Consider the following 16,462-nt stretch of genomic DNA (forward strand, 5'->3'; position numbering starts at 1 on the left):
ATTGTTAGTGACTGATTTGCCTAGGGCCGTGGTCGGCAAACTGCGGCTCATGAGCTGCGGTTTGCCAACCACGGGCCTAGGGCATTAAGTACCTTTTCTAATGAGGAAAAGAGCAGGCTTGACCCTGTTTTAGCTTAATTTTGGTCTCAAATTACATGCCTAACTCTAGTCATCCATTTATCAAATGGTCATGAAGAAACTTAAATTTTTTTTATGTCTTGGTAATAAACTCAAAGCACTTTCTTTTAATTTATATAAAAGCATCTTAAATATTTAGAACACACACAATCTATTGCCATTTTCCAAATTTTACATAAGATATGAAAATAATCGAAATCTTCACAGTCCCAATAAAATAAAACTGAAAATAATCTAAAGAGAAATAATATGTAGATATATAATAAATATATACATATATACAATGAGATGAGAAAAAATTGAGTTATTAAGTTCGATAAATAAGGCTTCAAATTTCCATTAAAATATAAAACCCTTATTAGCAATGCATTTGAACTGTCTGTTTAAATTACACAGAAATCAGATTATAGTTTTACTCACATCCATTCTTCACATTTTGGGCAGAGAACCTGTGTTACAGGAAGAAGGGACCTGACAAGGACCAAACAGCAAGGAGTAAAGGTGGAACCACCACAGAACTCCAAGATATTCTTACCTTTTAAGGCAGTGAATGAGCCTGAAGAAAGGTGGCTTTAGAGCAGCCGTGGGCAAACTACGGCCCGCAGGCCGGATTCGGTCCGCTTGAAATGAATAAAACTAAAAAAAGAAGACCGTACCCTTTTATGTAATGATGTTTACTTTGAATTTATATTAGTTCACACAAACACTCCATCCATGCTTTTGTTCCAGCCCTCCGGTCCAGTTTAAGAACCCATTGTGGCCCTTGAGTCAAAAAGTTTGCCCACCCCTGCTTTAGAGAAAGATGTAGCCAATAAAAGGCTTGGGGAGATAGTGTTATCCCCATATTATAAGGCTAAATGGTAGCTGCACAGTTAGACTTAGAGCAGGAAAGAAAATTTCTATGAGAGCAGAAAGAAATATATTGCATAATGAAACAAGAAAAGACATTGAGACATAAAATGACTGAGAGTGAAGAAACCCTTTGCACAGTGTTTGAACCCAACATGTATTGCTATCTGAAACTTACTCTGTGGTCATCTATAATTAGGAATATCTTCCTCTCTTGTCAGCACCTCTCCGCATCAGTGATCAAGTCCTGTAGATGACATTTAACTCTGGAAAATGGAATGGGACTTGGGGGAGAGAATCACCTTCATCTGGAGGTGTCAGTATCCACAGAAAATCCTTTCGCAATCTGAAAGAAGAGATACGAAGCTGTTCCTAGGATAATTTCAATGGTTTTGGGTCTCACGGGGTCAGGATATTTACTGTGAAGAGCTCATGGCAAAAGACCAAAAGAATGAAACTCTTTTATTATTTGCCTGCTTAGTTGTAGAAGTTCTCTTCCAGTTTCCTTACAAACTGGGGAAAAGAGTTGGGGCTCCCTCTGAAGGTAACTGCTAAGGTTGGTCTCCTTTGTGTTCTGTTACATCATTTATTTTCCCCAGAGTCAATAATGTGTGAGGCATTCAGCTTAGGGAATATTATAATAGAACCCTTGTTTTTTTTCTTATTGTTGACACTTACAGATGTCCCCCCTCCCCAACTTTGTCCCCTTCCAACCAGCCCCCATCCCTCTTCCCTCTGGCCATCACTATACTATTGTCTGTGTCTATGGGTTATGCATATACGTTCTTTGGCTAATCCCTTCACCTTTGTTCATCCAACACCCTCCTCCGCCCCCCCCCCCCACTTCCCTCTGACAACTGTCAGACTGTTTCATATATCCATGCCTTTGTTTCTATTTTATTCATCAATTTATTTTGGTCATTAGATTCTACATATAAGTGAGATAATATGGTATTTGTCTTTCTCTGACTGGCTTATTTCACTTAGCATAATAATCTCCAGGTCCATCCATGTTGTTGCAAAAGGTAAGATTTCCTTCTTTTTTTTTTTTTTTTTATGGCAGTGTAAGTATCCCATTGTGTAAACGTACCACAGCTTTTTTTTTTTTTTTTAAGATTTTAAATCCATTTTTAGAAAGGAAGGGAGAGGGAGAGAGAGAAAGACACATCTGTATCCCCCCTACCTGGGATCAAACCCACAACCTAAGAATGTGCCTTGACCGGGAATTGAGCCGGCAACCTTTTGGTGCACGGGATGATGCCCAATCAACTGAGCCATACAGGCCAGGGCTGTACCACAGCTTTTTAATCCACTCATCTGTTGATGGGCATTTGAACTGTTTCAAGATCTTGGCTGTTGTAAACAACGCTGCTGTGAACAGAGGGGTGCATATTGGTGCTTTGGGATTCTTAGGATATATTCCCAGAAGTGGGATTGCTAGATCAAGAGGCAATTTTATTTTTAAAATTTTTGAGGAAACCCCATACTGTTTTCCATAGTGGCTGCACCAATCTGCATTCCCACCATTAGTACACTAAGGTTCCTGTTCTCCACACCCTTGCCACCACTTGTTTGTTGATTTGTTGATGGTAGCCATTCTGGCATGTGTGAGGTGATATCTCATTGTAGTTTTAATTTGCATCTCTCTGATGACTAGTGATGTTGAGCATTTAAAAAAAATATATAATTTTATTGATTTTTTACAGAGAGGAAGGGAGAGGGATAGAGAGTTAGAAACATCAATGAGAGAGAAACATCGATCAGCTGCCTCCTGCATACCTCCTACTAGGGATGTGCCCGCAACCAAGGTACATGCCCTTGACCGGAATCAAACCTGGGACCCTTCAGTCCGCAGGCTGATGCTCTATCCACTGAGCCAAACTGGTTAGGGCTGAGCATTTTTTCACATGTGTATTGGCCATCTGTATGTCCTCTTTGGAGAAGAGTCTATTCAAGTCCTTTGCCAACTTTTTAATTGGGTTGCTTGTCTTCCTGGTGTTGAGTTGTGTAAGTTCTATTTTGGACATTAACCTCTTTTCCGATGTATCATTAGCGAATATGTTCTCTCATTCAGTGGGTTCACTTTCATTTTCTTCATGGTTTCTTTTGCCATGCAGAAGCTTTTTAGTTTGATGTAGCCCCATTTGTTAATTTTTTTTTTTGGTTTCCCTTGCCCTAGGAAACATATTGGCAAAAATATTGCTACAAGAGATGCCTGCCTGTGAGCTTTTACTGCCTATGTTTTCTTTTAGGATTTTCATGGTTTCGTGACTCACATTTAAGTATTTTTTTCATTTTGAGTTTATTCTGTGGATGGTGTAAGTTAGTGGTCTAGTTTCATTTTTTTGCATGTACCTGTCCAATTTTCTTTTTCTTTTTTTTAAATATATTTTATTGATTTTTTACAGAGAGGAAGGGAGAGGGATAGAGAGTTAGAAACATCGATAAGAGAGAAACATCGAAAAGCTGCCTCCTGCACACCCCCTACTGAGGATGTGCACGCAACCTAGGCACATGCCCTTGACAGGAATCGAACCTGGGACCCTTCAGTCCACAGGTCGACGCTCTATTCACTGAGCCAAACCGGTTAGGGCCAATTTTCTTTTATTTTTCTTTTCTTTTTGTTTATATTTTTATTGATTTTTTACAGAGAGGAAGGGAGAGGGATAGAGAGTTAGAAACATCGATGAGAGAGAAACATCGATCAGCTGCCTCTTGCACAACCCCCACTGGGGATGTGCCCGCAACTAAGGTACATGCCCCTGACGGGAATTGAACCTGGGACCTTTCAGTCTGCAGGCCGACGCTCTATCCACTGAGCCAAACCAGTCAGGGCCAATTTTCTTTTTAAAAAAATGTTTTTATTGATTTCAGAGAGGAAGGAGAAGGGAGATAGAGATAGAAACATCAAAGATGAGAGAGAATTATTGATTGGCAGCCTCCTGTACATCCCCTACTGAGGATCAAGCCCACAACCTGGGCATGTGCCCTGATAGGGAATCAAACTGTGATCACTTTCCTGGCTTATAGGTCAGTGCTCAACCACTGAGCAACACTGGCTAGGCTACCTGTCCAATTTTTCAACAGCATTTGCTGAAGAGACTGTCTTTCTCTTGCCTGCTTTGTCAAATATTAATTGACCATATAGATGTGGGTTGATTTCTGGACTCTCTGTTCTAGTCCATTGATCCATATACCTATTCTTATGCTAGTACCAGGCTCTTTTGATTACTATGGCCTTGTAGTATAGTTTGATATCAGGTATGGTAATATAGTAGCACTAGAGGCCCAGTGTGCAAAATTTGTGCACGGTGGTGGTGGGGGGTCCTCAGCCCGGCCTGCATCCTCTCGCAATTCAGGATGCTGCATGCACCAGTGACCATACTTTTCATACAGGTGAAAGGCATCTTGCTGTTGTATGGGCAGCTACATTTTTTTGCCCTGATTATAAAAAGTAGTACATAACATGATCCTTCTGAGGCAGTAGTACCATTTTCCCCATCTTATGGGTGGAAAACTGAAGCAGAGAGAAGTTAAGTAATTGGCTTTGTCACACAGTTATAAGTGTCATAATCAGGGCTGACCACAAAATGTGCAAGCCAGAGTCCATGCATGTAATTACTGCATCATCCTATTTTTTCAGTGTTAGAGTAACCTTGCCAGGTTTTAATTTTTAAATCTAAGGGACTGTTCCCAATATATAGGGTAGGGTCCCTAGGCCTGGCTGGTGATCAGGGCCATCTGTGGGGTGACTGGTGGGTGGAGCGATCGGAGGGCCCCCGCTGGCACCTGCCTTGGTGGTGGCCTGGTGCTGCCCGCTGGCTGGCTCCGCCCCTGGATCACATCCACTGCTTGCCTCCCTCTGCGTGAGGCGACCAGTGGGGCGCTTGTTGGCCGACCCTGCCCCCCAATTACCGCTGCTGGTTGCCTCTCTCTGGGGGGGCGGGGGCGGGAGGTATTGAGTATCTGCCCCCTGGTGGTCAGTGTCCATCATAGCAACCGGTTGTTCTGCTGGTTGTTTGGCCTATTTGCATATTAGGGTTTTATTATATAGGATCTTTGTGATAAGATGAGACCAATATTTATGGTTTGTTTCTGGGAAACTCCCTTATTCATAACTTTTTTTGAATTTTGTAACATCAATTTGGACAAAGTCTGTGGGGCTTAACAAGGCTTATTGATGATTGCATGTCTGTGATTTCTTTTACCTTCCAAAAGCAAATTTGCAAAAAAAGGAAGGAAAAACTAATGTGGTTGTTATCAGTCAAAATATTATTTTATTGGCATATTCACATTTCATGAAATTCCTATTTCTTTGAATTACTACAGTGCTAACATAATCTGCACAGAGTAGGAGAAATAGAGTGTCAGGGTTAGAGTTAGAGGGACACGAGAAGTCATTCAATTCAACTATCACCTACAGGATGCTCCCTGAGTAGTGAATTTTATTAGTATTTCTTAGTTCTGTTTCTTTGACTACTTTGAGATTCATTTGACTTCTTTTCTGCTAGTCTGATCTTTGGAACTGTCTGAACCTTTTCTCAAACATTCTTCAAATGTCTAGTGATGGTCTATGTATTAAGAGAATACCTTGAATGTGATCTGTTCTTCTGCCCCCAAAATTTTGAGGTGAACTCTGTAGCTCCCAAGTCACTTCGATGTTGAAGTATCTAGCACAGAGGTTGGCACATTTTTTCTGTAAAGTGCAGGTAATAAATTTTTTTGGCCTTGAAGACCATACAGTCTCTGTTGCATTTATTCAAGTCTGCCATTGTACATGAAAGCAGCTATAAATAGTACTCTTAAAAACGGACATGGCTGCCAGACCGACATGCTCAGTGAATGAGCATCGACCTATGAATAGGAGGTCACGGTTAGATTCCTGGTCAGGGCACATACCTGGGTTGCGGGCTCAATCCCCATTGGGGGCGTGTAGGAGGCAGCTAATCAATGATTCTTTCTCATCATTGATGTTTCTATCTCTCTCCCTCTCCCATTCGCTCTGAAATCAATAAAAATATATTTAAAAATGGACATAGCTATATTATAATAAAACTTTATTTGTAGATAGAAAAACTTGAATTTTATATAAATTTTGTGTTTCAGCCCTAACCGGTTTGGCTCAGCGGATAGAGCGTCGGCCTGCGGACTCAAGGGTCCCAGGTTCGAATCCGGTCAAGGGCATGTACCTTGGTTGCGGGCATATACCCAGTAGGGAGTGTGCAGGAGGCAGCTGATGGATGTTTCTCTCTCATCGATGTTTCTAACTCTCTATCCCTCTCCCTTCCTCTCTGTAAAAAAATCAATAAAATATATTTAAAAAAGTTTATATTTCATAAAAAATTATTCTTTTCTTTTTTCCCAACTATTTAAAAAGTGTAAAAACCATTCTTAGCTTGCAGGGTTTAAAAAAATCAGGTAGCAGGCTAAATTTGGACCGCAGGTGAATAGAGGTTATTAGGGGAAGAACAAAACTTGTTTGTGACTAATTAGTGAGAACTGACCCAAAAGGGTGCGTATGGGTAGATGAAGCTAGGCGAAAATGCCTGTCTTACCTTTTCACAGCCTGACCTTTCCTTATATTTTGCTGCTTCCATTATTCTAGAAAGCATGATTTCAGTTGAAATAGTTTTCAAAAAGGAAACTGTTAAATTTTATGGGTCAAGGTTTGTATATTACAACCAGAATACGTGTGAAGAAGTACTTTGTGAAATAGGGCTGTACAGGTACAGGCTCATGATTTCCTAAGTTGTTCACAACTTAATCTAGTTTCACAGTTTCAATTGACCATCTTCTAGATCTGTTCCACAAAAATCACTCTTTTCCACAATAGCAGTTGTGTTCATCGATTAAATTAGCAATTGTGAGTGTGAGAACAAGAAAAAAGTCCTCTCTTTTTCCTTGCTGTAGCCTTCTACAATTTATGAGGAGCACCTGGTAATTAAACCTCAAGATTGTTAATCCCTCTGTTCAAACTGCAAGGCAGGATGAGTAACTCTCAAGGGTACATTCTTGCGTACACCTCCTCCCTGCTGGTTTAACAACTCAAGGATAATTATGGAAAGTTCCCTTCCCCCTTCTCTTCAAAAAGGCCTCTTTTGAACTCTTCATAACTTTTACTGTAAGCATGATTTACAGGCTTGTGTGAAGATACTGATAAAGACACCTCCCTAGGAGATCTGCTCAGATTTAAAAAAGATAGGTTTTCACAGACAGCCCAATCCTCCTCCCTGCCTTGTCACCTAGAAACATTATCCTTTAAAAGAGCAGGCCAATGTTTATTTCTTGCCCTTGTATTGATTAGCAATGCACCAGACCTTTCCCTTGGGGGAAGGAAAAAAAACAAACAAAACTTTCTCTCTGCATCTGGTCTCTTCTTTTAGTTGTGAATTCTTTCACAGCCCTTGTCACCAGCCAAAACTATAACAGTAATGATACACATACCTCTAAGAGAGTAGTTAGGTTTTATGGATTAAATGTGCATATAATCCCAAGATCTCACAGGCCTCACAGCATCTTATCTCCTCTGGCAGCAATAATGAGGTCCATGAGGTTAAGTGTTACACAAAAGACATATCGATTAACTTTCATTTCTTTCTAACATTATTTTAGTTGTGTCACAATTGGCAATTTTATTGCTTCTGATGAGAGAGATGCAGATAAAGAGATGGCAGCCATTGTTGTTGCACCTCCCCCTATTTTTGCAAGCTTCTCCTCCTCCAATTGAGGTAACTACCAGGGGATTTAAAGAGCTTGTGTCTTTTTCTCTTCCTTTATTTTTTGCTTTTTATCTCTTCAGGAGACAGACATTAAGATATGAATATTAAAAAGCAACTTCAGCCCTGACTAATGTTGCTTAGTGGTTGGAGCATTGTCCTGCATATTGAAGGGTCACGAGTTCCATTCCTGGTCAAGGGCATATACCTTGGTTGCAGGCTGATCCTCAGCCCCAGTTGGGTTGTGTGCAAGAGGCAACCAATAGATGTGTCTTTCTCACATCCATGATTCTCTCTCCCCACCCCCTCCCTTCCATTTTCTCTAAAAAAACAACAACAAAAAAAAACCAAAAAAAAGCAACTGCACACACAGGGAAAATGAGAAAGTGACCACATATGCCCAAGGAAAGGTTAGAAAAGGCCTCAGAATATCTAAGTTTACATTTCAGGCTGATCCTTGGCAGAAATAGACTACATGCACAACCACCCTATCAATAAAAAACAAAACAGAAAACCCCCCAAAACCAATAAACCTGGCAAGCCCTGGGGAAGGAGGAGAATCTGATTTTCAGAGTTACCACCTTAATAGATTCAAATGTCTAGTGTTCAACAAAAAAATTCATAAGACATACAAAGAAATAGGAAAGTATGGCCCATTCAAAGAAAAAAAAACCCAATAGAAACTGTTCTTAAAAAAGACCTAATAGAAGATATAATAGACAAATATTTTAAGCAAGTGTTTCAAAGATGCCCAAAGAACTAAAGGAAGATGTGGAGAAAGTAAATAAAAGTATTTGTGAACAAAATGAAAATACCAAAAAAAATAGAAAACCTAAAAAGAAACAAAAATAATTCTGATGTTTTGAACAAGGACATGTGCCCTGACCAGGAATCAAACCCCAACCTCCTGGTTCATAGGTGTATGCTCAACCATTGAGCCACACTGGCCAGATAGGGACAGTCTTTTTGACAAATGGTGCTGGGATATCCACATGTAAAGAATGAAGTTGGACCCTTACCTAACACCATATACAGTATAGTCCCTCCTTATTTATTGTTTTGCTTTCTGTGATTTCAGTTACCTGTGGTGGTCAATAATGGCCCCCAAATATTAAATGATAAAATTTCAGAAATAAATAATTTATGTTTTAAATTTCACACTGTTCCAAATGGCATGATGAAATCTTGTGCCATCCTGTTCCATCCTGTGCCGGACATAAATCATCCCTTTGTTCAGTGTGTCCATACTGCATATACTATCTGCCCCTTAGTTACTTAGTAGCAGTCTTGGTTATCAGATTGGCTATCAGAGGGAGAGAAAGACCTTATTCACATAACTTTTATTACAGTACTAGAGGCCCGGTGCACAAAAATTTGTGCACTCGGGGGGTCCCTCAGTCCGGCCTATGCCCTCTTGCAGTCTGGGACCTCTCGGAGGATGTCCACCTGCTGGCTTAGGCCCACTCCCTGGGGGATCAGTCCCAAGCTGGCAGTCAGACATCCCTCTGGCAGCCCGGCAGCCCTTGGGGGATGTCCACTTACCAGCAGGGAGCAGACCTAAGCTGCAGTCAGACATCCTTAGTGCTGCTGAGGAGACGGGAGAGGTTCCCACCACCACCACTGTGCTGGCAGCCATCAGCCTGGCTTATGGCTGAGTAGAGCTCCCCCCGTGGGAGCGCACTGACCACCAGGGGACAGCTCCTGCATTGAGCATCTGCCCCCTGGTGGTCAGTGTGTGTCATAGTGACCAGTCTTTCTCAGTCGTTCTGCTGTTAGGGTCAATTTGCATATTACCCTTTTATTATATAGGATAGAGGCCTGGTGCACAGGTGGGGGCTGGCTGGTTTGCCCTGAAGGGTGTCCCAGATTAGGGTGGGGTCCCGCTTGGGTGCCTGGCCAGCCTGGGTGAGGGGCTGATGGCTGTTTGCAGGCTGGCCACACCCCCTGTAGGGTGGGGGTTCCCCACTCGGGTGCCTGGACAGTCTGGGTGAGGGGCTGAGGGCCATTTTCAGGCTGGCCAAGCCCCCTTGCCACAGAAGCTCCCAGCCTCTCTTTTTTTCTTTTCTTTTCTTTTTTTAATTCTGGGATTTATTTACCTTCTATAATTGAAACTTTGTAGCCTTGAGTGGAGCTCAGAGCTGGCCAGGGCAGATGGGAAGCTTGGCTTCCTCCATCGCCAGGGGCAACCCAAGCCTCCTGCTTGCTCCAGCTCTGTGGCCATGGCCAGCTGAAAGCAGGTATCTGGGGTTTATTTATCTTCTATAATTGAAACTTTGTTGCTTTGAGTGGAGCTCAGAGCCGGCCAGGGCAGGTGGGAAGCTTGGCTTCCTCCATCACTGGGGCAACCAAGCTTCCTGCTTGCTCCAGCTCCGTGGCTGCTGGCCGCCATCTTAGTTGGGTTAATTTTCATATAGTCGCTCTGATTGGCTGGTGGGCGTAGCTTAAGGTGTAACGAAGGTACGGTCAATTTGCATGTTTGTCTTTTATTAGTGTAGATATTGTTTTAATTGTTCTATTTTATTATTAGTTGTTGTTAATCTCTTACTGTGCCTAATTTAGAAGTTAAACTTTATTATATATACAAAAAACCTCAGACTATATAGGTTCAGTACTATTCATGGTTTCAAACATCCACTGAAAGTCTTGGGGCATATTTCCCATGAATAAAGGGGGACTACTGTACAAAAGTTAATGCACAATGAATCAAGGACCTAAATGTAAGTTTAAAATCAATTAAACTCTTACAAGAAAACATAAGACAAAAGCTTCACAAAGTTGGATTTGGCAATGATTTATTGGCTATGACCCCAAAGGCACAGATAACAAAGGAAAAAATAGAGAAACTGGATTTCATAAGCATTAAACTGGTTTGTGTATCAGAAGACACTATTAACAGAGTAAAAAGATAACCCAGAGAATGAAAGATAATATTTGCAAATTACATATCTAATAAGGGATTAATAAATACCCAGAACCCTTAAAACTCAATAAAAAACAAATAACCCTATTCATTAAAAAATGGGCAAAAGACTTGAATGGACATTTTAAAGAAGATATACAAATGGCCAACAAACCATGAAAAGATTCTCAACATCACTAATCATTAAAGAAACGCAAATGAAAACTACAACAAAATACTACTTCATACCCATTAGAATGGTTACTGTATATATAAAAAAAACCGCAGAAAACATCAAGTGTTGGCCAGATGTGGAGAAATTAGAACTCTTGTACACAGTTAGTGGGAATGTAAAAGATACTGCTGCTGTGAAAAACAGCTTGCTGGTTCCTCAAAATTTAAAAATAGAATTAACACATGATCCAGCAATTCTTCTTTTGGATATATACCCAAAATAACTGAAAGCAGAGTTTCAAAGAGATATTAGAATATCCATATTCATAGTAGCATTATTCATAATACCTAAAATGTAGAAGAAACCCTAGTATCCATCAATGGATGTCTAGATAAAAAAATGTGGTATATACATACAATGAAATATTATTTATATTTAAAGAGGAAGAAAACTCCACAATATTCTGCAGCATGAATGAACTTTGAAGTTATTTAAATAGGAATTTTTAGGGGTGAAATTGGCAGATTTAGGGAATTTTTAAAATTAAGGGGGTCCATGGAAGAAACACAGGGCTACAGAGCTACAAAGCTTACATTTCCATAAGACAAGGAAGCAGGGAACCAGCAGAAGTTACATTTCCATAAGACAAAGGAACTGGGAGTAGTCAAAGGTCTATATTTACAAAATAAAGAAGGAGGGCCTCACATGTCCTATGTGAGGTTTGACCTTTGAGCTCAGTAGTTGCTATAGTGACCAAATCACAGGGAAATAGTGGCCAATCAGAGGGGATATTGAGGCACAAAAACTGCAGCCTTTATACACCTGGGAAAAAGGAACTCGGGGGACTCTTTCCCCCTCCTATGTGGGAGACTGAACTTGTTCTTCAATAAATTTCCACCTTTGCTATACCATCTTCCATCTGTGGATTCATTTTTCGACTCCCACAGACAAAGAATCCGGGGAAGCCATCCTGCCCAGGGGAACACCGCGTGTTCCAGTCCAAAAGTCCCATATCATTATTATGCTTAGTGAAATAAACAACCACAAAAAGGCAAATACTATATGATTCTACTTATATGAGGTACTTAAGAGTAATCAAAATCTGAGACAGAAAATACAGTGGTGATTGCCAGGGGCTGGAGGAAGGGGAGAATGAGGAGTATTATTTAATGAGCATAGAGTATCAGTTTTATAAGATGAAAGGACTTATGGGGATGGATGATGGTGATGGTTGCACAACAACACGAATGTATTAAGTACCACTGAATTGTACACTTAAAAATGGTTAAGATGGCCTGGCCAGCATGGCTCAGTGGTTGAGCATTGACCTATGAACCAGGAGGTAATGGTTCAATTCCCAGTCAGGGCTGTGGGCTTGATCCCAGTGTGGGGCATGCAGGAGGCAGCTGATCAATGATTCTCTCTCATTATTAATGTTTCTATCTCTCTCTCCCTCTCCCTTCCTCTCTGAAATCAGTAAAAATATATTTAAAAAATGGTTACAATGGCAATTATTATGTGATGTGTATTTTACCACAATAAAAAAATCTGCAAAAAAAAAAAAAAATTGGGCTCACATGAAATACACTGCTGAGTGAAAAAAAATTGTCAATAAATGAACACATTTACCTGGTCCTTCATTTTCTGGAAGGAGCTATTGATACTTGCTCTTAACACTGTCCTGTACTTGAGTTCTCTGTTTCCAATTTCTTTTAAATGTTCCTTCAGGTAAGACCTGGACAGGTTACAGGGATAAGTCAAGGCTATTTACCTCATTCTGGCCTAGTTAGAAGGACATTGCATGATTGATTGATTGGCTCAATGAATGACTAGCTAGATGGTGTCCAGATTTTTGATGTTTGGCATTATGATAATTGACCAAAAGCTTTCCTGGATGCTTTGGATAATTCAAATGTAGTTCAAAAGACTTTCCTAGTGCTGTTTTTTTTTTTTTTTAAATTCTCACCTAAGGATATGTGTTTTTTAAAAAATTGATTTTTGAGAGAGAGGAAGGTGGAGAGGGAGAGAGAAAAACATGGATCAGTTGTCTCCTATATGTGCCCCAACTGGGCATTGAATTCATAACCTAGGTATGTGCCCTGACCTGGAATCAAACCCTCAACCTTTGGTATATGGATGACACTCCAACCAAATGAGCCACCTGGGCAGGGCTTTCCTGGTGCTGTTTTAATTTTTTGAAAATTGTCGATTGAATGAAATATTAATTAGGATGCGGTGAAGCTGCTATAACAAAGTAACCCAATAACAAAACCCTGGATTAAAGAAGTTAGAGGCTTATGTTCCTCTCTCTTAAAATTCTGAGGTGAGTGTTCCAACTTGGCAGATGACCCATCTCCACTTGGTTACAGAGTACTGCTAATGGATCTGGCTTCCTGTCATATGCCACTCCACCTCAGAGCAGGTAAAGAACACAGGAAAGTTTCTGGGCCAGTTTTGAGGGCCAGGTCTGGAAGTATCACATATACATAAACTCTCCTCATATTCATGTTGGGAGAACTTAGATACATAAATACCCTTGCCTGCAAGAGGGACCAGGAAAAGTCCAAAGTGGAGCAGCCACATTCTAGCTACAGCTCTCTGACTAGGGAAGATGAAGAGAGTGGATTTTGGTGGGCAATTAGCCATCTGTACCACAGTGCCTACAAGTAGATATTAAGGAAAAGGGGGCTACAACACAAACACTAATAAAACAATCTTTCTGGTCTCCAGGGACTCTGATCTAAACTACAGTACAGGCCAGCCTATGATAAGTGCTGTTATAAAATTCAAAGGACTAGAGGAGTACAGGGAGAAAGTGATCAGTTCTGACTGGGAAAAATCAAAGAAAACTTGTAGGAATAAGAATTTTTCATGGGTCATGAAGGAAGCACAAAACATCAATTTAACAATATGAGGAGTATTTCTGATATAGGAATATCTTAAGCAAAGGCTCAGAGGCCCCAAAGTAAGAAGAACGTTTAAAGAATGGCAGGTAAATTGATGGAGCCAGTAGGAAAGAGAGATAAGGTGTGTTGGGATATGATTGTGGAGGACTTTGAATTCGAAGCTAAGAAGTCTGGCTTTATCTATATGCAGTGGAGAGGCAGTGAATATTCACAAAGAGGAAATGACACATTGAGTCCTATGTTTCAAAAAGGAAAATCTGGTAGCGGTATGGATGAGGATGGGGATAACAAAAGGATCACTTAGGAAGCCAGAGAGACATTCCTGAGACGGAGTGAACAGAAGTTGGTGAATTATTGCATGGAGGATAGAGAAGGCTGGAAGGAAACACAGACAATCCACAGAGATTCGCACCAAGTGCTTGGAAGGATAACTTTGACCTAAGCAAAGAAATCCTGAATGCCTAGCGGCTTGGGAAATTAGGAATGAAGCGGGATGGGTTGGCATTATGCTTGTTTCCCCTAAATTTGCCTGAAATAACCCCCTCTCCTCCTAGATAGAGCATTTATTCCTCATATTTATTTGTGTAGAATGTGCTTTCTTCTGAGAGATGGGTTAGAAAAGTGTAAAACAATTCTGGCCAATATATTGAGGTTACACATAGCACCAGAAGCTCTTCATAGCAGATTTACATTCAATTAAGCTGAAATTAACATCTATTTGTTGAATGTTTGCCACATGCAGCAGTAGCTGAAAAGAGTGGTAGCAACGAAGATGGAGGTAGTTCCTGAGCCTTTGGCTACTTGTTTTCACTTGCAGCCCCCTCGACCTCCTGCTATTCTCTTCAGAGCAGACTTCACTTCCTGGTTCCTCAGTGTATAGATGAGGGGGTTCAGAAATGGAGTGATAACAGTGTAAAACACAGCCACTGCCCCATCCAGGGGACTCTTGGAGCCTGGCCTGAGGTAGATGAAAATACAGGGGACATAGTAGACTGTGACCATAGTTAGATGGGAGCCACAGGTGGAGAAGGCCCGCCGTCGCCCATCAGCAGTGCTTATCTTCAGGATGGCATGGACTATGTTGGCATAGGAGAGCAGAATCAGCATGAAGCAACTGGCAGCCACTACCCCAATGTCCACAAAGGTCACAAGCTCATTGACAGTTGTGTCAGCACAGGCCAGTCTCAATACTGCGGGGATGTCACAGAAAAAATAATCCACTTGGTTGGGCCCACAGTAGGGCAGGCGGAAAGTCAAGGTGGCTTGGATAGATCCATGGATGGAGCCAGCCAGCCAAGCTCCAGCCACAAGAATGGTGCATAACTTACTATTCATGAGCATGGGGTAGCGCAGAGGCCGGCATATTGCCAGGTACCTGTCGTAGGCCATCAAGGTGTAGAGGAAGCACTGGGTGCTGCCCAGGAAATGAAAGGCATACAACTGAGCCACACAACCACCAAATGGGATGGTCTTGCTGCAGGGAGTGAAATTTAGAATAATTCGAGGAACAATGACTGAGGAGAGCCACATGTCCAGGAATGAGAGCACACCCAGGAGAATGTACATGGGGCGAGCATGGAGCTTTGGGTCAGCCCACACAGTGAGCAGAATGAGCAGGTTCCCCAACTGAGTGAGGATGTAAATGATGAAGAAGACCAGGAAGAGGAGGATCCTCAGATTTTGGGGGTGAGGTAAGCCCAGGAGAATGAAATCTGTGACCACGGTGTCCAGAGATGTGTTTTCGGTGTTTTCCATGTTCTTTCTGTATTCTGCTAAGATGAATGGTGAAGTCAGACAAGGGAAATACAACACAAGGAGGTGGTAAGAATGCTTTTTGTCTGATGACCAGAGTCTAGGAGGTAAACAAAGGATTTCTATATTTTAAGTGGAAAGCATTTGCTACTAATCACCTAAGTTTGCTTGGCAAGACAAATCCTCAGAGGCTGCTTACTTTCTAGCTGCCCTGAAATGCACCTTCTATGGGAAACACTACAACAAGTGTTGAAAGCCAAGGCACTATCTATAATAAAAAAAGGGTAATATGCTAATTTGACTGGATGTCTTCCGGACGTCATTCTGGACATCCTTCCTGACAAAGCCGGGGCTGGAGGGAAGCCAGCCTGGGTCCCGAGTGCCTGGGGGTGGCCAGAGAAGGGAAGCAGCCTGGGTCCCAGAGGAATGCTGGTGCTGGCAGCCAGGGGGAGGAAGGCTTACTATTGCATGAATTTTTGTGCATTGGGCCTCTAGTTAATAATAATAGTGTTAATGCATTTGATGGGTCTATGCCCAAAAGGGAATCATAGAGAAGTGGGTTCTGGTGTTACGGAGCAGTGCAGAACAATTACTCCACAATTACCATCCCTATTGTTGGCCTCTGACTTATCCTTAAAATGTCTCCTTTGATGATATACAAGAATCTTTGTGATTTAACCCTAGCATATTTCTAGTCTTTTTTCCTTTGGTTCCCTCAGAGCACCACACCCTCCTTCTTTCTGGACCTACTCTTTCTGGAGTTTCCTTATTCATCCTAACAGCCTCATTCCTCAGGATTCACTTTGGCTGCCATCTGCTTTGGGAAGAGTTTTTCTTTAGAAAACAGTCTTCTGGGAGATAAGAGTTTATATTATAAAAGGCAATTGCAGTATCATGTAATAAGAGCTATTTGCTTAAATGCTCATTGGTTTCTTCTACTAGGTTACAAACTCCTTTAGAACAAAACCATAGTCTATTTTGTTTTTTTTTGTTTAATGTTTCTGCAGCACCTGCCTTAGTACTTGGC

At 41.4% G+C, this 16,462-nt stretch overlaps 1 protein-coding gene across 1 annotated transcript; it reads right to left on the reverse strand.

Moving 5' to 3' along the window:
* Positions 1-14,490: 14,490 nt before the first annotated feature.
* LOC132227399 (olfactory receptor 10G2-like) lies at positions 14,491-15,438 on the reverse strand. The gene has a single exon (XM_059682476.1). The coding sequence runs from the start codon at positions 15,436-15,438 to the stop codon at positions 14,491-14,493; it is 948 nt and encodes a 315-aa protein (XP_059538459.1).
* Positions 15,439-16,462: the final 1,024 nt, after the last annotated feature.

This window comes from Myotis daubentonii, chromosome 1, assembly GCF_963259705.1.
Source record: "Myotis daubentonii chromosome 1, mMyoDau2.1, whole genome shotgun sequence".
Lineage (NCBI taxonomy): Eukaryota > Metazoa > Chordata > Mammalia > Chiroptera > Vespertilionidae > Myotis > Myotis daubentonii.

Coding starts and splice junctions, on each gene's coding strand:
- LOC132227399 (XM_059682476.1), bottom strand. CDS start 15,438: ATGGAAAACACCGAAAACACATCTCTGGACACCGTGGTCACAGATTTC.